At 46.0% G+C, this 21,740-nt stretch overlaps 1 protein-coding gene across 6 annotated transcripts; it reads right to left on the bottom strand.

Annotated features, from left to right (window-relative positions):
• Nucleotides 1–1,375: 1,375 nt before the first annotated feature.
• Nucleotides 1,376–21,600, bottom strand: LOC134558949 (protein Shroom1-like). Of its 6 annotated transcripts, XM_063413313.1 has the most exons (9): nt 20,786–21,592; nt 17,412–17,480; nt 8,263–11,067; nt 7,301–7,371; nt 6,065–6,610; nt 5,433–5,690; nt 4,619–4,673; nt 4,127–4,399; nt 1,376–1,956 (listed from the first exon to the last, which is right to left on the bottom strand). In XM_063413313.1, exons 3-9 carry the CDS (start codon nt 10,960–10,962, stop codon nt 1,702–1,704), a joined length of 4,158 nt encoding a protein of 1,385 aa, XP_063269383.1. In that variant the 5' UTR covers nt 10,963–11,067; nt 17,412–17,480; nt 20,786–21,592; the 3' UTR covers nt 1,376–1,701. The 6 variants fall into 6 exon arrangements, with proteins under 6 accessions (XP_063269383.1, XP_063269382.1, XP_063269380.1 ...); XM_063413312.1 differs by lacking the exon at nt 17,412–17,480 and having other exon boundaries at nt 20,778–21,592; XM_063413310.1 differs by lacking the exon at nt 17,412–17,480.
• Nucleotides 21,601–21,740: the final 140 nt, after the last annotated feature.

Raw genomic sequence — 21,740 nt, 5'->3', positions numbered from 1 at the left:
AAGCTATTTTAAATTATTACTCTTTGAAGCATATGTGTGAGTGCCAGTTGTGGAAGGGGTAGCAATTGCCCTCCCCATGGCACAATGCCCTAAAAAGATAACCTAAACCAGGCAGACCCATTTTTCCCCTTGAAAGCAAGCATTAGCTTCAATTACAAAACACCTATTTCCAATCAGATGTTTTTCCCTCAACAAGGAATAATAAGAATAAAATGCACCTTCAAGTCAGGTTTCTCAAATCATGTAAACAGCTCATTTAACATTGCTTGTATTTTATAAATTCTCCACTGACTCCATTAGCATTGCTTCCGTTATTTCAAAGACCTTTGTCAAAAGGCAGCTTTCAGATTTATGTATTAAAAGCCTGTATTTATGGCCTTCTGAGAACCACTGTGCAGATTACTCACAGGATCTACAGTATCTGGCCATTTTCCCCTCAGGTATTAAGACAACCACAGCACACCCAGCAGCTTGGTCACTGTGCTCCCAGAGTTCTTGTGCCCAGCAACATGCAGTTCCAAAGAAGATTCCTCACAACAGGAGCACAACAGCTTCTCTCAGTGGTGGTGATAATTTACTGCAGCCAGGACACACACCACTAGTAGAACATTTCTTGGTAAAGCCCAGCATCATAGCACAATCAGCATCTGTTTTGACTGTAGAAGAAACCTGAGTTTAATTAGTGGCTGCCTTATTCATGGTCTAGGTATGTAGTTTAGGCTGCATATTGTTCTCACTGAATTCTTGCAAACAAAAACCACTGAGATTTTAAATACAGCAACATCGCTGGTTTGACTCAATGCAAACACTGGCCTAAAAGATTTTTGCCAAGGGATTTATATAAAGTCTCATTGAAACTGAATAATCTCTTCCAGTGGTTCCTCTTGGCTGTCTGCAGCAGAGCTTTTGCCCCCCACATTCACGGGGGAACAATTGAAAACTACCTAAGAACAACCCCCTGAAGGTGCTGCTTGAACAATAAATTCTTCAAAAGCACAGCAAGGACTTTGCAAATGACTGTGCAGGAATAAGCTCAGAGTTTATGATTCCCAAAACTGTTCATTTAAACTGGCTACATCACTGATTGTCTCTTTGATGTCAATGAAGACCACCCTTTTCTAACCTCCTCTGAACAGCCTACCAGGATTACACAAGGAAAGACTCACGGGTGGCAACTGCCAAGAAAGGAAGTAATTATTTTCTTTCATTACAGTGTATTTTTACTGTGTCACACATATAAACAGTAGAAACAAGTGCAGGAGTTTCACTGAAATGGTCCATAACATTTCCTATGGTTTTGTGCAATCACCAATTCAAATCTGAACACCCACATAATTTTTCATTTTGAACACTCAACCCACCCACAAGAGGCAAATATTTGTCTGGTTCTTTTATTGAGATGATGTAAATCTGGAAACAGATGGACAGACAAGAAGAAGGGGAAATACAGATTCAGTTAATAGGAGCAATGGCTCCTATCTGTCATGTGCACAAGGCAGTTTGCTATGCACTGTGAGACGCTGTCCAGAGTGTGCTTAGAGCATCCCAGAGCATCCAAACACTTGTCAATGCTGGGGCACAAACAGGATTGGAGGAATCCACCAAACTGAGTGATGAGAGTGATGAGAGTGCCTGTGGCTTTCCAGGGAAACATCACATATAACATATAAAAATGTCTGGCTTGGTGGTGGGTGGTGGGTGTTAGGTGGGGATGCTTTGCTCGAGATTTTCTAATTGTTCTTCGAAAAATCTAATCTGCTCTTCGAGGTCCTTCTGTTCAATCAGCAAGGAGGTCTTGACTTGAACAAAGTGTTGATAGTCCTGGAGCTGCTCCTCTGTCAGGTATTTGGCAAGGATTCCAGAGACCACACGCTCTCTGCGGTCCAGATTCTCCTTCAGGTCCTTGGCATCTTCCCGCTGTCGAGACAGGAGCTTGTGCCGCTCATCCAGGGATTGCTGGTGGAATCAAAACACAAAGCAGCACACCGTGAGAACCCATCATCCCTGGCAGACTCTATTTCTTCATTTGGAAGCCACAGTTAATTTAATTTAATTACTTCCTCCTGTGGGCTTTGTGTTCCACCTGAGTTTTTTCTCAGTTGAATTACTCATTCTTGTGGCTTATAAGGTAAACACACAGTAAATGCCATCAAGGCTCACTTCTATGCTGTCCTCATGAAAAAAATCAATACACTCAACATTCTGGTCATTTTAAAGTATTCTGTAACAATCTTCATTGAATTAGAAGCTCTTTAAGGCACGTATCTTTGGGTTTTGTGTATTGCCTGTGGCCAGAGTGCCACTGATATATTAAAAAGATTGAGTGGCTTCTATTAAAAGCTCTGTGTTGATGCCAAGATGATTTTTTGCCTTTTTTTAATATACCTTTTATATATCCTTAGTACTCTTATATGCATACTCATGTGTATACTCAAGTACTCTTGCATACTTGCAATTCCTTAAGTCTGATAGTTTAGCATAGGCCTGGTATTCTGTTAAGCCAAGGGACCAAACAGCCAAGAGACCTGGCAGCTGGAGTCCACAAAGCCCCATGCCACCTTCAGAAACCAAGAACTCTAGAACATATCCTGTAAATTAAGATTTAGCCCATCCAGGGGGAAATTCCTCAGGTGGAGAGAGATCACACTATTTATCCAAGCCCCTCATTGGGGCATCTTTGTTAGATATGCTAATTTGTAAGGTCTATAAATTGTGTACCTGATCTATTGTGTGCATTTCAGCGTGTTCCACCTTAGCAAAGCAGTGCACCATAAAGATCTTATTAAATACCGAGGTAAAAACCTTTTATCCTTTAACCCTGTCTGGCTCTCAATTTTTTAAGACCACAAAAGGCATCAGTGTGATAAAATAACTGTGATGTAGACAGGAACTGTTCATCAAAGGCTTCTTTTAAACAGTTGGGCCTTGCTTGTTCTACAGGATTTTTATACCATTCACCTTTAGGTAATTCTCATTCAGCTGTAATAATTTTCATAGAGATTATGCTGCTGGAAAATGTCCTGTTCCAGGACAGTGTCCATAAATAGAGCACAGAGCAATGGTCACTACTGACACCCTAAAAATGGAGTCAAAGATTGAAACTCCTGGTTTTGCTGACACGAGGGCAAATGGAGTTAGTGGGAGATGGTTGTTAAAAATGTTGGCACTTAACCAAGTCTTTATTAGGCATTTCATTCAAATATTTAAGTAATTATTTAAATGTCTTGCCTATGTATAAATGTAATATGCAGAGAAACAACAGCCTCCCTGCCCAGCATAAAGGGAAAGTAAGTATAAAATACTGTTTAAAATTATTCACATTAACACAACTGACATTTTGGAAGAGGAGAATCCTGGCTCTCCATGTCACACTGCATGGAAGGACCTTTTTAGTGCTAGTCTGTGTGACTATAATGAACCTGCAGAGATACAGGTCAGCAGCAACACAGCTCCAGAAAATCCCAATTATTCTAACACTATGCTTTTCCAATTTCCAAAAGAGAGATAAAAGCAGGTATTGTGTTGATAAAAACATGTCTAAGAGCAATAAGGACAGCAGGAAGCATAATTCCTGGGATAAATTTGGCTTTTCTTCTTCAGCAAAAAGGAGACTTTCCAAGAGCTGAAATTATTTCCTGGTGACATGAGAAAATTCTTGATTTCCCATCAACGCTGGCTTGTTGAATTAAACTACAGTGAGTTTTATCTCAAGTTATGACCACACCTTCCTGCTCGCTAGGACACACCCATTTAGTGAAATATGACTTCAAAAGCCGTAATTAATGCAATGAAATTACCAGTGGAGAAATAAGCCCACAAAAAGCCCTGTAAAGCACAGGTTTGGAGCTACTCCCCAGGGAGCAGCCCAAAGGTCCCACTCTGGCTTGGAGCTTCCTAAGGTTTTGCTTGCTTATCCCCAGCACCCATCTGCAGGCTCACTGTGCACTGCTGTGCTCTGGTCCTCACCAGAACCCTGCTCTGCTCTGCCCCAGCCTTGGGGACATCAGCACAGCCTGGGGACAGCCACAGCCAGCGAGCTGAATGAGCTGCCAGACAAAGGAGCTGGGCACGGCTGCACCTGGAGAGAAGGGAACCAAACCAGAGCAACACCTCTGCTGCCCCTCACCTTCTCCTCGGGCTCCGTGCTGCCATCCACCCTGCTGATGGCGTTCTGCACGCGGGCCAGGCGGCTGGACAGGCACAGCAGCAGGCTCACCACCTTCTCCAGGTCCCCGATGAACATCAGGTACCGCTCAAACTCGTTGGGCTTGCACAGGTCCTGCAGCAGCACCTGCAGCTCCTCACCCCACTTGGCACACTCCCTGACTTCCAGGAGAAGCAGCTCCTGCTCCTCCCACAGCGCCTGCAGCCTGCACTGGAGGCTGGCCATCAGTTCCAGCTGCAAAAAGAAAAAAAAAAAATCACAGAAAGTGTTACTGCCAAAGAGAATCCATATCAGTTCTAGAGAGTGGATTTTCTTCATGCTCTCTTTGCTAAATTTTTGACTTTTAAAATAATTTTAAGCTAAAGGAAAGAAAAAAAGGGGAGAAAAAAGCAGTAATATTTTGTAAGCTGTACTTAATTCTCAAACTCTGAAAAGCAAATTACTGGTAATCACCTCAGCTGGTGATATATTCTCTGGCTCAGAGAGCTTCCAGTCAGTCAGAAGGGAACTGCAATAAAGATTACAACAAGATTACACAGAGTTGTTGTTCTAAGACATGAGCATGAAGTCTCAGCTCTGTACCAAGCTTTGGAAGAACTGAGACTGGAATTTCACTTATCATGGGCACAGAAAAAAGTCAGTTCCATGGGCAATTCAAGCAGGCCATGGTGCCTGGGTAGAAAAGTAATCAGAGGAGGCTGTTTCATAGGAAATTATGAGGAAAAAGGCCTCAAGACTTTTGTGGGAGCACAGCATCAGCTTTGGAAGCTGGACAATGCCACCATGAAGAGGAGCAGCAGTGAGAGAGCAGGAAATGTGCACAGCAGGAGGAGCTTCAGGAAAGCAGATTGTCCTTACCTGAGATGGAGCATGGCCAGGGGAAAAAGCCCACCCAACTCTGCAAAGCTCCATAATTGCCCTTCCAAGCTCCACACTTCTATCGCTGCCCAGCTAAGGCCCCCATTCTCTGCATGTATGGAATTAATTGGACACTGGAATGTGCAGAAGCTGCTGCCAGCTCTCAGAGTAAAGAATATTTCTTATTTAGGCTGCCAGTTCTAATTTATTTTATGGATTTTGAGATTAGATGTGAGTGTTAAATTGGGAGTTTGCTGCTGCTGCACAGGAGCTAGCTGTGCAAGGAAACCTTTAATGATGATAGATGAGACATCTGAGTCAAATCAGGCAGGATTTAAATACTACCATTTATGATCAATATGCCAATTTCCAGGACTTCACCTACGGGCAAAAATTGATTCAAAGTTACCTGTGAAATTTTACTGGGATGAAAATATCCATGGTAATAATGACATTAATAAGAATTTCTTTGTCATGATGGAGAAAGAGTGGTTCCTGTGATGGCAATCTACATACTTTCTTAGATGTGATGTCATCTAGCTCGTTTGTGCTGTCTCTGTTCCTCTTCAGGACTTGGTTTCCCCTAGAGGCAAGATCTTTGCTCCTTTGCTTGGTTTCATGTTCAGATTGCAGATATTCTTCTGGTCTATCTCCATGACTTTTCCTGCTATTGGAACAGAAAATAAATACCCATAGCAAACACAGTTTTCTTCACAAACACTGAATTCATGGTTTTATCCATCTTAACTTCAGGATCACTCTCCTTTCTTCTCACCACATGAGATCTAATTTTTCAGAAGATATATAGCAAAAGATTTGCAGCCTAGGTCTGTCACAGTCCCTTTAATAAGGAACCACTGAACCACTTTTCTTCCATCATATACCCTTAGCCTCAGTGTTTTTTGGCATGTAAATCGGAAAGCTGTATGTTTTTCCAATGACACAAAAATAAAACAGTGTGCTCAAGTTCATCATATTACTGGTATGTATGGTATCTATACATTAAAACAAAGTGCTAAATAATTGGCTTTATCTACTTACTCATTCTCCTGCACGTGCTGTACCTTTCCCCTTTTCCTGCGTGATTTATCCAGCATGGAAATGTTAACAGGAAACAAACCCTCCATCAGGTCCAAAGCAGTTTTCCTAAGAGGATGAGGCATGAGAACGTCCCCCAGAGAGCTGTCCTTGGCAATGATCTCCATAGCCAGCTCCTGGCACCGCTGGTCCTGAGAGCCCTGCAGCCTCCTCCCGGGCAGGCGTGTGTCTGTGCCCAGGACAGCATCCCCGTGCCTGCTGTGCACGGAGCTCTCCTGGCCAGGGGAGCCTTTGCCTGGGTTTCTGTCTCCGTGCTGAGGCTGGGCTGGGGCTGTGTGGGGATGCATTTCCTGCTCTGGGTGCTCGAGTGCAGCACTCAGAGACTCAGTCCTGTGCTGCTCCTCCTCTCCAACACTCTCCTTGCTTCCACCTTTTGGGACATGAACAGAGCTTTCAGGAGTCTGCTCCTTTTTATCCTGACCACACACACGTCCAGCTATGTCATTATGTTCATGAGCCTTGGATCCATTTTTCTCAGGATCACGGAAACTGTAAGGAAGAAGACAGCTCCTTTTATTTGAGACATTCCCTCTGTAACAAATAGTTTTGCAGACTGTTTAAGAGCTATGAGCAAATGTTTCTGATTTATGGTTCTGTCTGGAACTTTTAGTTACTTTTATGCTAACCTCCTAAATGAGGAAATTTAAGAAAAAATTTAGGTTTTTTTTCCCCATAAGCCATTCAAGTCTCCAGAAACCGCTGGGGTATTTTTGAAAGAGTGGAAATTTTTTTACTACAAGAGTCAGCATCACTGCCTTGCTGAGACAGAGTTCAGATGTTTACCTCCTTTGATGCTCCTCAAATTAGCAAAGCAAATATGGAGAGTTAAACCACAAAATTCCTATTTAGTGATGCATAAATGGCACAGGTTTTTTTCGTTGTTGTTGTTTTTTTTTTCCCTTTAAAAAACCACACCAAAATCCCGTATTGCACCAGCCCTGATCACACATACTCTCCAGGAGTGGGCATCTCCGGGCTGTTGGAGATGCTGTTTTGCGCAGAGCTCGGAGGAGGGAGCTGCGATCCCAGGGATGCGATGGAGCAGGGCTGTGCAGGGACCCGGCAGATTTCAGACCGAGCCAGGCGGGAGGGGATGAACATTCCCATGGGGACAAGGGGGGATCCCGAGAGAGGAGGGGGCAGCGCTGGGGTGCCCGGGCACAGCTCCCACAGCCTTACCTGGATTTGCCGGGGCAGCTCCCGCAGCGCGGGCGCGGCGCTGCCGCACCGCTAGCGCATCTGCACGGGTCCTGGAAGGGAAAAATTTTAATTTTTGGGGGTGTTTTTGTTAATTATTTTTATTAATTAATATTAATTAATCAATTAATTAATTTAGTAATTGAATTCTTTTTTATTAATTAAATTGCTATTATGCTCTTCCTAGGTAGCATCCATTCTCCTTCCCTCCCTCTAGAAAACCAAAAGAACAGCTGTCAATAAAAGACACCTCTACTCTCACAACAATTCAGAAATTCTGCATTGGTGGAAGTTTGCCAGTCTCTTCAGCAGGGTAATTTTACCGGTATGTTAAATTATTTGTTTTTTGCCCTTTATCTTCTTTATTCTCCTCAACAGTATTGACAACTACTGTCTTTCAAATTCAAGAGCCAAAAAAAGACTGGTCATTTATAAATTTTTCTTGTAATTACCTCTTTTGGGATAGGGCTCTAATGAAGTTGCTGTCATTAATGATAATAACTGGAGCACAAACAGCCTCACCCTGCACACAGCATGTGTTCTCTGCAAATGCATCTTCCAAGTGCCAGAGCCCTTCTTGACTTTTTAATGCCCTCTTTTACTGGTTTCTTGTGACAGATATGGCTGGTCTATAGCTACACAGATAATTTGGTGTGACAGACAGCAGATCAACCAGCCTAGCTTGAAGTAAACAAATCCACAGACTTGGTAACAACAGGTCAGATTCAAGCCCAAAGAGAGGACCTCAGCCTTTGAATCCCTTTGAAGCACCCATATGTGAGCTGGGCAGAGTTGAGACCCCTGACCAGCCCTGTCTGTGAGCACAGGAAATTTGACAGCCCCATAAAGGGAGCTGCCTGGCAATAAAGGGTTGTTATTCCTGCACAAACTCAGTGTGTTAATGTTGCACCCCTGTCTTTGTCTCCACAGCGAGAGTTTCGTACCTGTGTGGAAGAGGAAGTGGATTTTGGTCTCTCAGGAGCTCTCCCAGATGCAGAACCCCCTGCCCGTGGGAGACCCCCAGCTGATGGACACTTGCTGGGGCAGCTTCCATCCCCTTTGTTGGGATTGCACCTGCGGGCCACGTTCAGTGAGGGGGCAAAAGGCACAGGAGGAAAAACATCTGGTGATTTTTGCTCAGGGAGAAATTGGCAGAAAACCTCATCATTTTGCATCTTCCTGCTTCCATTTGGGTTGGAAATCTGGCCAGGAGGACCTTTGGGATTTGACAGCCTCTTCTGCAGGGGTGGCTTATGCAGGGGGAGGTGTTGTGAACCACCTGGCCTTTGGCTGATCTTTCGTTCCATGTACTTGATCAGTGCACTGTGCTGGATTTGTTTCAGCTCTGTCCTGGACACACTTGAACTGGAAAGTGCCCTTCCTCTGTTCTCCAGATCCCTTCTCCTGGATGCCACTGCATCTTGCTCAGTGATTTCATCCCTAACTTGACTCCATGATACTTCCTTCTCCATTAGGTGATTGAGCTTCTCAGGCTCAGAGTAGCACAGTTTCTTTTGCTCTTGGGTTATCTTTTTCCTTCCCCCTGCCTGACTTTTTTGTGGCCTTTTTATTTCTTCATTTCTGTTGAAACTTTCCAAGGATTCTAGATGAGAAGGGGAGCAAGGAACAGGTTTGGCATCCTCGCTTGCACTAGACAACGAGAAAGACCGAAGGTGTTCAACTGATGGCCTTTTAGAGGATTTCTGTCTCAGTCTGACAGGCAAACTCATCTGCAAGTCTTTTCTTTTAAAGGAGGTTTCTTTGAGAACCTTTTTCTGGGCCACTTTAAGTTTCTCTATATAGTCATTCTGGAAACTCTCTTCTGTGAATGAGGCAGCACTCCTAAAAATGAGATCTTTGTTCTGGAGCAGGAGATCATCAGCACTGCGCTGGTGGTGGTGGCTGCTCCTCTGAGGCTGATGGTCTTCTCTTTGTGTCTCTAGACACTGTGCTGAGGCAGCACAGCTGCTTGATGGAATTTCCTTTGGTGGCCTCCTTGAGTCCTTGCTGCTGTGCAGGACATTGCTGGTTTTCCCTGCAGAAAGGTAGTAAAGCATGGGAGTTGCCTGCCTGGTGATTTGTGCACCAGCATGGTCCTCCTGAAGCTGTTTTGAGAGCTGTGTTTGAAATACAGGCTGGTGTTTCTCAACAGGAGCTTCCTCCTGTTCCAGACACCTGCTGAGGTCGGGACTGCTGTTGCTACCCTGGTTTTCTTTCTGAGCTTCATGTAATGACTGAGATGTGGAATCTTCCTTTGGTCTGAAAAAAGCCATTTGGCTTGTGCCATCACAGCACTGCTTCCTTCCCTGACCCAGATGCTCACACTGAGGGTGCTCCAGTTCCATAGCACTGCAGCTGCAGGACAGTGGTGATCTCTGCACTTTGTTTTGCTGGTTTGGCACTGGTTCCTTAATGGTGCTTGTAATTTTTCCTTCAGAATCACAGCGCTGATTTTTGTCTGCATAACTGTTCAGCTTCCTGGGAACATTTTTATTTAGAAGATCATTCTCCACATATTTTAATTCCGAACTGTCCTCAAACACATCCTGATCCATGTCTGAATGCCACTCAGCATGGAGTGGGCCCTGAGCACAGGGCAGGGACTCCTTCCTGTGGCAGGGCCCTGGCACAGTGCTTGGCACAGCTGCTTCTCTGGCACTTGCCTTAGGCACACCCCTGGGACACTGTTTGCCTTCCTGTGGATCATTAACAGCACTGGGCTTGGAATGTGCTTGGTGATAGGATTTGGAGTTCATCTCTTTGGGAATTTTATTAGCATGACCTGAATCATAAGCAGAAAGTATTTTGGGGATATTCGCCACAGAGTCTGTCTTTAAATATTCTTGAAAAATGAATGAAGAAGGTCTCCTGCAAATGTGTGGATTGCTTCTCTTTGTAGGTTGATGTGATGGGCTCCGCTCTCCACTTTCCTCTGTCTTTAAGGCCTGAACTTTTGATCCCTCATTTGTAAAATCAGGAGGGCCCTTGTTTTCCAGCATCTTTTCCCTGTCAGGCCCTACCCCTTGCTCTGTAGCTGTATCCTGGTGCTGGCTCCCTGGCAGGTCCCTGTCTGCTGCCTGGCTGTCCTGCACAGCAGGAGCTGCCTGCACACTGCCCTCAGGGTGCCCTGCACAGCCTCCCCTCTCTCCTGCCCTTCCCAAGTGTGTGCTGGGGATGTCACAGCTGTCCAGTCCTGTGGGAGGGGACAGCGGAGCTGCTGCCAGGGCTCCCTGATGTGGAGCCCTTTGGGTAGGAGTGGTTCCAGAGCCATCTGTGAGCGCAGTGCTGGGAGAGCTGTGGGGGCTCAGGTGTGGTGCCTTGCACGGCTGGGGGGATCTGAGGTCACTGAGGTTATAAATTCCTGTTACATATTCTGAGTCCATGTACGGGACCTGCTCTGGGGGCACACAGAAATATCCATGGCACAATGCTGGGGGGTACTCTGGGACATTTGATCCTCCTGAGAAAGAGCTGTAAGCAGAGTCTGCCCTTCCAGGGAGGTGCAGGGGATGGTCCATGCTGCTGAGTGACTTCACTGACAAGAGATGATCATTGCCAGGAGAGGCCACAGGCTCTGCCAGCTTCCCAGCTCTGCCACCTTGCCTGTGAGTCCATCGTTCTGTCTCACTCCCAGATGAAGTCATGTTGTAGTATTTCCAGAAATCCAAGTCTGATTAACAGTCCACAACGGAATTGTTAGAAATGAACATTTTTCTCTACAGTTACATTCCAATAATATCTAGAGGATCCTGTAAAGAAAGAGAAATGTGTGAAAAAGACTCACCGGGAGGATTCTCACAGCACATCTTGGAAAACCTTTCCCAGAGTCCTATAAAAAGTGGCTTGAGCCTGACAGAGTATCTTGATGAGACATTCTGCTGTCAGTCCAAAGTCACAGATTTTAAAAGATGGCCAAATATTTATGGCTGCAGCTCAGAACTCCTCTGCAAACCCCCAAATGGACCAGGACAAAGCACCAGCATAGAATTATGAACGACAAATACACAGTTTTTGCAGAGTCTGGGAAACAGCCTGTGCTTATCAGCAGCACTTGACTGCTCCTTTCTGATTGCTGTGCATGATGCCCATAGGTTTAGTTTAACAAATGGATCTCCACAAGCAGGAACCCAATGGGCCAGGAGAACACAAGTAGGAAATCCTCACACAACAGTGTGACCCTCTCAGCCACCTCTGCCAGCTTCAAACCCCATGACCTGTCCCAGGCTGCAGGAGCCCCAAATAAAGGACTGAACCTGGCACTACAGTGCCAATTCCCAATATCATATTCCTGTGGTGGGACCTCAAAAAGCTGGCAGAAAGAGAGGTTTCAGGGTGATGTTTCTCTGTAATAAATAAATAAAAACCCCCACATTCCTGCCTTATTTCAAAGACAGTCCTGGTATCATTCATTTTGAGCCAAAGGAAGAGAAGGATAGGAGCCAAAATACACAAGTTAATCTATAAATGAAACTTGGACTGATGGGGCACACTAAATAAATTAACTAGTTTCTGGGAAATGAAAACAGCCTAACACCACAAAGTGGTAAATTGCCTGCTGGTTTTGGGGTTTTTCTGGGGGGAGTGTTTGTCTGTTTTTTTAACGTTTCAGTAAGAAACCAACTCAAGGATATCTGGAGTTCTCTCCCTCTTTACAGGTGATTTAAAACACAGTTGTGAAATTGAATTGTCTGTCTGTGAATAACAGGGTCACAAAGGAAATAGGAAGCATCAGTGGCTGGTGATGCCATTCCCCATCTTTTCACCATGGTGTATTGAGGAATTTAAAGAAATAAAAACCTTAGATACTACTGAAAGGAAAACCTTGGATTTTCTGAAACCACTGAGTAAAAAAAAGCAGTGGAATGACTTCAGTGACCCTAACTGCAGACTGGGAGGGTACCATGGTGTATAACAATGCATTTCCTAGGCAAACAGAGGGCCCTGGAAGCCTGGCCCATGGCAGTGACCTCACTGAGCTGGGAGAGGTCAGCAGGACCTGAAGGTGCTGTGGGTGCACAGGATCAAACCATTCCACAAGAGACCCAGAAGACAGATTGCTCTGTCACTCTTATCTCCCTTGTTTTAATTAAATTTTTCTCCCAGTGGAGCCTCTCCAAGCAGCTCTTACTGATGGTGCTGTAAATAGAGGCAGCCAAGTCTTTGTCTGGGCTGTGCTGGCAGAGTTCCACAGAAGTTAATGGAGCCACCCTGATTTACAATGAGAATTTGGCTCTACTTTTCACAGCAATGTGTAGAATCCAAGCAAGTATTGTCATTTAGTTTATGTCTATCAATGGAAGGACTCTCCTGGTTTCCTATACCACTCCTTCCCAAGATCTCTTTTCCCCCATTGTTCCAAGCTCCTCGTTGGCATTTACAGTGAAGTTGGCAATAGAGAGCAGAATTTTTGAGTCAGGTTTTTACGATGATACCAGAAGTATTAGGAAATAGATTTTCAGTATCTTAGAAGACTGAGGTAAGAACCTCTGACTGACACTGAAAAACACCTTAGGGAAAATGTATTTCTTTTGAAGAGGGTATTTTCTAAACCCTGGCAGCAGAATCATTTATCTCAATCTGTTCAAGGAACTATGTGGAAGCTGCTCTCTCTTTTCCATATAACAGAAAATCATTAATGTCCTTAAAACTCAACTGACAGGAACAATGACATTATTGTTCTCAGTGGGGAGGTGGTAGAGCTCCTTCATGGACTGTGCTGTCTCTGGGTCTCAGATATATTCTGGCAAGGCTGGAATACAATGTGCCTTTCCAGACTGGCTTGCAATACTTGCATAGTAAACCACTGAAAGCAAGAAGAAAAATGTTAAATTAAAGTACATCAGAACCAAAACCACCAAAAGATGAAGGGAAGTGTGATGGAGGAGGTACGACTGACACTGAAGAAGGCTTCAAGCATCAGCTCCTTGTATCTAAGGGTCCCTCATGCCTTTTCTGTGTAGCCTCCCATGGGCAGCTCCACACAGCTTGGGCTCTTTCTCTCCTCCTGCAGTTCTAGCTGGCTCTTTCCTGTCCCTAGCATGGCCACCCAACCCTGTCTGACCCTTGCATGACATCTCACCCTGTCTGTCCCTGCCATGCCCTCCAGTCCCTCCCTCCTCACAGCAAGGCCAGCAGACTCCCACTGCCTCTCTAACTCACCCTCTATCACACCCATAGCTGGGAGGGCAAGGCTGTTCCACTCTTTGGTAATTAATAAGCTGCAATATATTGGGGGCAAGATTGCCTTCAGCACTGTCTCTGTCTGTCCTCCCACAGAGGTGTATTAACAGTGCAGGAATCCAGGGAGGTGTGTTCACTCCATGCCCAAGGAAGAAATAAAGCCACTATCAGCCTATTAAGTTCCAAAGTTGTTTGCTTGTTGCTTTTTGTTGTTAAAAACAGAGGCTATCTTAACCTCCATCCACATCCCCCTGTTCTGTTCTAGGGCAAGGTGATTTGCATTGCACAATCTTGAATTCTTTGCAACAACTCAGTATGTGAAAGCCTCATGTCTGGCAAATGAACTCTGTACTGAGAAAACCTAGTGACTCCAGAGCACAGTCAGTGAACAACTTACCTGCCACATAAGGGCAAGATTTATTATTGGTGCTGTTTGACCTCATTTAGAGTTTGCTAGGTGCCATAATTGGTCCGTAACTCACCTGCACTTATATACAATGCTTGTCCAAACAAATCATCGTCCATCAGAGACACAGGTATTCTTCTATCAAGTCTCTGATTTACCCTCAACAACTCAGGAAAACAGCCCCTGGCACATAACACAGTCTGCAATGATTTGTGTAGTTGTGGGGTTCCCCTGAAGTGACCAACACAATCTTTCCTTCACAGAAGCAAGAATGAGAATTTTCCGTAATAAACACAAGCAGAGTTCAAACCTTGCTAGCTCTCTTTTTGTGTAATTGCCCTTTTTATACAAATGGCTCCATGAAAATAAAGGGGAAACCCACAGCTGTTAATCTGGATCAGACTGCAGCACACAAGTGCTCTCCAGAAGAGAACAAGTGTTCAAAACGCAAAGCAAACACCTTGACCAACCTACCAATATTATGTCATGTCCACATTTGTGAATGACCTGTTCCTTATCAAAGGGTAAACACTGGATGTAAATATTAACTGAAATTCTTCAGATTCCAATCTGTTGCACACTCTGCACCTGACCCATCTGCTCCCCAGACTGTGAGATCTCATTGCTACCAAGAGATCACCTGAGAGGCTCTTGCTTCAGCAACTGATCCTCCTGGCTCCCCCAGGGCAGCCGGAGAGGCAGAATCCTGGGGGAGTCAGGGGCAGTCTCTGGCATCCCAGAAACCTTCAGCAGGTCATGGTTGGTGACCTAGCACAGGTTGCCAGTTCTCCATCCAAGTCCTCCAGGACAGAACCCATGCCCCTGCACAACATGGATGCATTCTCAGTGACTCTACCTGAGATATGTCTGGAAATAAGAGCTGCTCCTTTGACCAGGCTCTGGAATATCCAGAAATTCCAGACAAATGTCCAAAGTCTTCAAATTCCATCACTTTGACATGACAGTTGAAAGGGTGAGAGAAATGGAAGGATACTGCATCGAGGAAAGTGTGGCTGGCATTGCCTTTGTGCCCAGCATCTCTGAAAGTCACCCTTTCTCTCTTTCTCTGCCTTTTTAATAGATACTTTTCCTTTGTTATTGTTTCTAGCCTGTAATCAACATTTTTATCCCCTTGGACTTTCAACTTTAGGTTTCAAACAGGAAGGCAAACATACCAGATAGCATTGCCTTTGGTTGACTGAAAAAATAGATGTTCTGCTAATCTGTATTTTTTTTGCTAAGATTTCTGAAGACTCTAATCACTGTTTTTCTCATTTAGTGCAATTTCCAGAACTATCATGCAAGTAGATATCACCAAGGATATTGCACACCAACACCCAAGGACAAAATCTCCCATTTGGCTTCCAGGCCCAGTGGAAGGCTCACCCTGCTGCTGGGAGCCAGGGAAGTCCAAGTGTCACACAGTCCCAACACAGAGCCTCACTGGGGTTTACAGGAAGTTTATGCCTTGTGTGCACAGCAATAAATTTCACCATAGTTTGAGGAATGTAAACACTTCCAGTAAAATCCACGGATACGCACTTGAGGCTTTCTGGAACTATCAAAATGCTGTGAGAAATTTAGAGAAGGATGAAAGGAATAATAATAAAATGCATCTCAGGATCCCCTTTTTTGTGTGGGGGCATTGACAAACCTTCCTAAACTTCCTCAGGCTCTCTAGAGAAGGAAGAGCTCCCTAGTGACCAGCATGGGAGCTTTGCTGGAGCCACAGTCCTGGAATGGGTCCATCCCACACCTTCCTGGTGTCACTTCCCACAGGGACAGGGACATTTGGCCTTTGCCTAATGTGCCTACTGGGTGATGAAAAGCTGTGGCCCAAATAAACTGCTTTTGGAGGTGAGAGCTATGGCCCAGACTCTGGCCAAGGATTTAGTGAGGAAGATCAGGTTTAGCAATTCTTCACAGCCCAGTGAGAAACCTTTTCTGAGCACCCAGCAGAGCCTGACCTTTTAATTAGAGCAGTTACCCACTACATACTCTCCATTGTCCTTGAATTCCCTGACTTTCCCTATTCAGCCTCAGAAATCTCTCTTGATTTCCATCACCATTAGTGTGTGTTCTATTAAACACCAAATACTTTTTGTTTCTTCTACCTCTGTAAGTGCTTCTCAGAAAATGATTTTGCCAGAAATCACAGTTTCATCCCAAATGTATGCATTTCTTCCCAGCCATTTTATCCCTTTTAATGTCATCATATTTTTCTTATTTCTTTTTTGAATCTAATCAAGTTCATTTGAGACCATAAATGTAGCCCCATATTGCTTTTACAGGCTACAAAAACACCACAAGAGCATTAAAAAATACAGACTCTAAAGTACTAAAAATCAAAAATAAAAGAAATCTAATGACATTGTTGATTTTTAAACATATCTTTAGAATTAATGTATATATTATTAAATTAAATAATTAATAGAATTTAATTAAATTAATATATATAATAAAGATTTCTCATTTCTACCATGTTGATTGCTTCCCAGCAAGGTTGTCCAAGAAACATCAGGGAAAAATAAAATTCTCATAGTACCCTGACCTACTCCTGGCTGCACTGAGCTTCCCCTTGGCTTAGGCAGTGAGTCAAGCTCACAAAAAAACTGGCCTTTAAATGGGGGTAATCAGTTCACCATCTTTCACTGGCATGGTTTTAGTCCAGAATCCCATGAGTTGGTGGTTGGTTAGCAGTCTGTTCAAGCAGTTTTAAAAACATGTTCATTATTGATTGCTTACAATTAGAAAAACCCAAGTTCTTATACCAGGCAGCTTCTCCAGCTGCCACACATCCCAAACCCAGCGTATTCCCAGCACTGCCTGGATCAGAATTTGCCTTTTCCAGCGTTATCAGAGTTCTGGGAGAGCTGACACTCACTCAGACTTACTAGTGAGGGTTGGCTGGCTGGGAAATATCATGAAGCCATCTTATCTTTGAAGAATTGTGGTTTTCTGGCACCTACATATGTTTTATTCTAATATAAAAATATTCTCAGAAGTTTTATGGATGGCTCTGTAATTGCAGTCCAAGAGTCCTTGCCAGAACAACACTGCAGATTCCAATTTCTACATGCTGTAGTTATGTTTTCCACAGACAAACCTGCAATGAGAGCAAACATTCCTGCTGCAGCTCCAGTTTAGGCAAGGATGGAATCAGAGGCACTGACTGGGGAAGGGGCAGTGTCCAGTTTGCCTTGATGAAGTGGGATTTTATAGATATTATTTATGTATATAAATATATGTGTTTATATAATTTAAATTAAGGCTTCAGATGGATCAAAAAATTAATTCTCTGGTCCCTAAATGTACAAAGAAGCTTTTTTCTGAATTTTACAAGCTTTAGACTGTGTGCTATGAACTTCATGAAGATACAGAAATACACTCTCTTCACTACATTCCCAAAGACATTTCCATCTCGGGAATACCAGCAGGTGAAATGTGGGGTAGAGAATCCTACCAGACTTTCCCAGAGCAGAAGGTGATGTGGTCAAGCTGGCTCACCTGGATTATCCCTGAGGAGAGCACAGGAACCAGAAAATTTCCCCACACATAACCCCAGTGAGGAGGAGGCTGGAAGCATGAGAGAAACAGAGAGAAAGCAAGCACAGATGTGGAAATGGAGCTTCATGTAACAAAACAATCTCCCTGTACCTCAGAGCGTATCTTACAAACTTCAATTATACACTGCCACACCAGTAGGACTCTGCCTTACCATGAAATCATTTGAGTCCCTCAGCAGGAGCAGAACCCAGGCCTCTCACCTTCTCAGCACCCCTCCTAACTACCAATTAATTTTTTTTAATACCTTACTACCCTCAGTAAATCATGTAACTTTTCCAGTCTTTCACAGCAGCAATCTAAAACATAATTGGCAAACAATATTAGCACTTCCATTTTCTTGTATATAAATTAAGGATTATGAAGTCATATCAATTAATTTGGTATTTAAAAAAAGCTATTAGCTCTTTCTTATTTTGACACAGGAGACAGAAACTATTTCTTTCCAGAGGATGTCTGTTTTCAGTCTAATTCATCCAGATGTTAAGCATAATTGTGCCTGCTTTTGGGCTGGGGCAGACAGTAATGCAATATCCAGTTACTACAGAGCATTCCACTGGAACAGGAGGAAACCACCAAATATACACAAGAAATAATATATTAGACAGCTCTGTTCCTTTGGCAAATATTGCATTCCAGTATTTTCCCACAGCTTTTGTTTGGGCAGAATTCATAAGCGTTTATGCTTAATCTCACTAAACATATCTCTGGTTTCCACAACAAAAAATGAAAACCTGGATTAGTAGTTAAAAATAATCTGGAAATATCCAGTGGTTACATTAGAGCAGGTTTAGTGGTGGGGTGGGGGTTGCTCGGAATTCGGGGCAGAAATCAAACCCTGGGTCTGCAAAGAGCATCACAGGATCACAGAATGCTTTGGCTTGGAGGGGTCACTAAAGGTCACCTTGTTCCACCATGGGCAGGGACACCTCCCACTGTCCCAGGCTGCTCCAAGCCCCATCCAGCCTGGCCTTGAACACTGCCAGGGATGGGGCAGCCACAGCTTCTCTGGGCACCCTGTGCCAGGGCCTCCCCACCCTCACAGGGAGAATTTCTTCTCAGTATCCAGACTAAACCCACCCTCCTTCAGCCTCCCTCCAGACAGGCTGCAAGGCTGGCAGGAGATCACAGAGAAAAGATGCTGGGGGAAGCATAAATTAATTCAATTCTGGGAAAAGGCAGCACTCAGAGCTTTTGTGAGAGACTTTCCCTAAGCAGGTGATTCCAGGACAGGTATTCACCTCTGGGAACAGGTGAGTCATTCAGAGAGCAGTGGCAGTGCCAGTGAGAGGCTCTGCTGGGTACATACAAGCAAGGGACCCTGTCTGGAGCACTTCATAACAACTAGTCCCCATCCAAACAGAAAGGTGTGAGTTTTTGCAGGTCCACCTTTCTATATTTAACCCATTCTACAGAAATTCCCCTCTGAGTTCCCAAATCAGTCCTCTATAACCTGCATTTCACCACTAACCTGTGCTGCAGAATCATTAAGAACATTTTGTACCAAGGTAGCTATTTTCTGTGTAAGAATGTCTACCTGCCAGACCCTTTACCTGACCCATTTAACACAGACCTATTTATTCTAAGAAAACCCACATAATCTGCACACTCAAGGGCAGAGCAGAGCTCCTGTGATTGCATTAGGCTCAGGTGACACCATAGATTGTCCACATCCACAGCAGGGGTGTGGTTGGTCCCTGACACACTACAGCACACTGATAATTTTTCTGTTACAAATGATTATAGAAATCCTCAATTGTTTGGTTACATTCACAGGTTTCCCTATGAAAATGGCAACTTTCACAGTCAGAGATCCCGAGGGCAAGCCCTGAAGTTCAGCTGGCCCGGTGCAATCATGTGTGCCTAAGACAGCTTCCAGCCCAAAGTTAAACATTTCAAAATGTGGTTTTAATATTTTCCAACATACATCCTGCCCCTTCCTCTGTTTCCAGGCTGGCTGTTACAGAAGGGTGCCTCAGGTGGGAGCACATGGACTTTGGCAGCAGATGCTCTGCAAGGCACCTGGGAACCCAGCCAGCCCTTGGGGAGAAAGGATTGATAGGAAACAGCACCAGGACACCTGTTTGTCCAACATGAGGCTTTCCTCTCTCACCACCACCCACCAGCTCATGCCTGGCCCTGCATGGGCTCCTGCAACACGTGCAGGTCATCCCTCCCCAGGGGGACCAGTGGCTCTGCCTGCCCTGGGTGCTGAGCTGGGACAGCTCACCCTGCACCTCCTCTTTTGCTGAGACCTCCAAACCACCTGCAAGTGGCTGCACAGTGCCACAGGCACACACACACACTGGCACATGTGCCACAGTGTCACAGGCACCCACACACACACTGGCACATGTGCCACAGGAACCCACACTGGCACTGGCACATGTGCCACAGTGCCACAGGCACACACACACACACACACACACACTGGCACATGTGTCACAGTGCCACAGGCACACACACACACACACACACACACACACTGGCACATGTGTCACAGTGCCACAGGCACACACACACACACACACACACACTGGCACATGTGTCACAGTGCCACAGGCACACACACACACACACTCACTGGCACATGTGTCACAGTGCCACAGGCACACACACACACACACACACTCACTGGCACATGTGCCACAGTGCCACAAGTGCCTGGCACGGCCGGAGTGTCTCAAGCATCTGAACCCACGTACCACACAAACTCTGCATCAAACCCTCTGAGGTGCAAGGACAGCTGTGTGTCCCCCAGCTGCTCAAGGGACACTGCTGAGATAAAAGATCTGCTGGTCAGGAGACACCAGTGAGCTCATCCACCACGCACTGGGACCCTTAAAGGTCTGCAGCTGGGATCTCACTGAATCCCTCCCCAAACACAGGCACTTATCCACAGGCTAAGGAGCAGTTAGACCATGGATCAGCAGAGTCCTGCTCTCCAGACTTACAGCAAACACCATATAAACAACAGAGCAACCAGAATGTTCTTTTCATTCTTTCCTTGCGTAAAGCAAATATACAAACAGACAGCACAGCAACTGCTGGAGACAATGTGTACCAGGTACAGGTGTCTAAAATACACACACAGAGACACACAGAGACACACAGGCACACACAGACACACAGAGACACACAGACACACGCACACAGACACACAGACACATGCACAGAGACACACAGACACACGGAGATGTTGTTTGGTTTTGTTAGAATCACAGAACTACAGCGTGGTTCGGGTTAGAAGGTGCCTCATAGCTCATCCAGCTCCACCCTCCCTGCCACGCAGGGACACCTTGCACACACCGGGTTACCTGCCAGCTCCAGCAATCTGAAGGCATGGTCCCTGTGAGTGCAGACAGGACAGGTTTCTACCTCCAGCGCTCTCTTTCCAGAAGGGAAGCAGTGCTGTGGTTCACATTCCAGCTGTGCCCGCAGAACAGATCTCAGTGAGGCAGAGCTCCCGCAGGTCACAGCCCGAGGAGCTCCCGGTGCACTCCGAGTGCCAGAGGCGATTCCCGAGCCTCACCTGGCCACCGCAGCCCCGGGCTGTCCCGGGCTGTCGCGGTGTGTCCCTGGTGTGTCCCTGGCTGTCCCTGGCTGTCCCGGGCTATCCTTGGCTGTCCCTGGCTGTCCCTGGCTGTCCCGGTCTGTCCCTGGCTGTCTCGGGCTGTCCCTGGTTGTCCCTGGCTGTCCCGGTCTGTCCCTGGCTGTCTCGGGCTGTCCCTGGTTGTCCCTGGCTGTCCCGGTCTGTCCCTGGCTGTCCCGGTCTGTCCCTGGCTGTCCCTGGCTGTCCCGGGCTGTCCCCGCGGGCTGTCCCTGGCTGTCCCGGGCTGTCCCTGGCTGTCCCTGGCTGTCCCGGTCTGTCCCTGGCTGTCCCTGGCTGTCCCTGGCTGTCCCGGGCTGTCCCGGGCTGTCCCGGTGTATCCCGGGCTGTCCCGGGGGTGTCCCTGGCTGTCCCTGGCTGTCTCGGTGGTATCCCTGGCTGTCCCTGGCTGTCCCGGGCTGTCCCGGTGGTATCCCTGGCTGTCCCTGGCTGTCCCTGGCTGTCCCGGGCTGTCCCCGCGGGCAGTCCCCGGCCAGCCCAGCCGCGGTGACAGCGGTGGCGGGGCAGTGTCGCTCGGGGCCGCTCCGGCGCTCAGCAGTGCAGGAGGGAAGCGGCAGGCGGGGGCCGGGCCGGTTCATTATCTCACGGTCAATCATTAACAGCGGGGCTGGCTCTGCCCGAGCCCCTGGCTGCCCGCCAGGCTCCCACGTGGGCACGGCTGA

The sequence above is a fragment of the Prinia subflava genome, chromosome 16, assembly GCF_021018805.1.
Source record: "Prinia subflava isolate CZ2003 ecotype Zambia chromosome 16, Cam_Psub_1.2, whole genome shotgun sequence".
Classification (NCBI taxonomy): domain Eukaryota; kingdom Metazoa; phylum Chordata; class Aves; order Passeriformes; family Cisticolidae; genus Prinia; species Prinia subflava.
The sequence above is the reverse complement of the archived record's forward strand: the minus strand, read 5'-3'. Positions and strand labels throughout refer to the sequence as shown.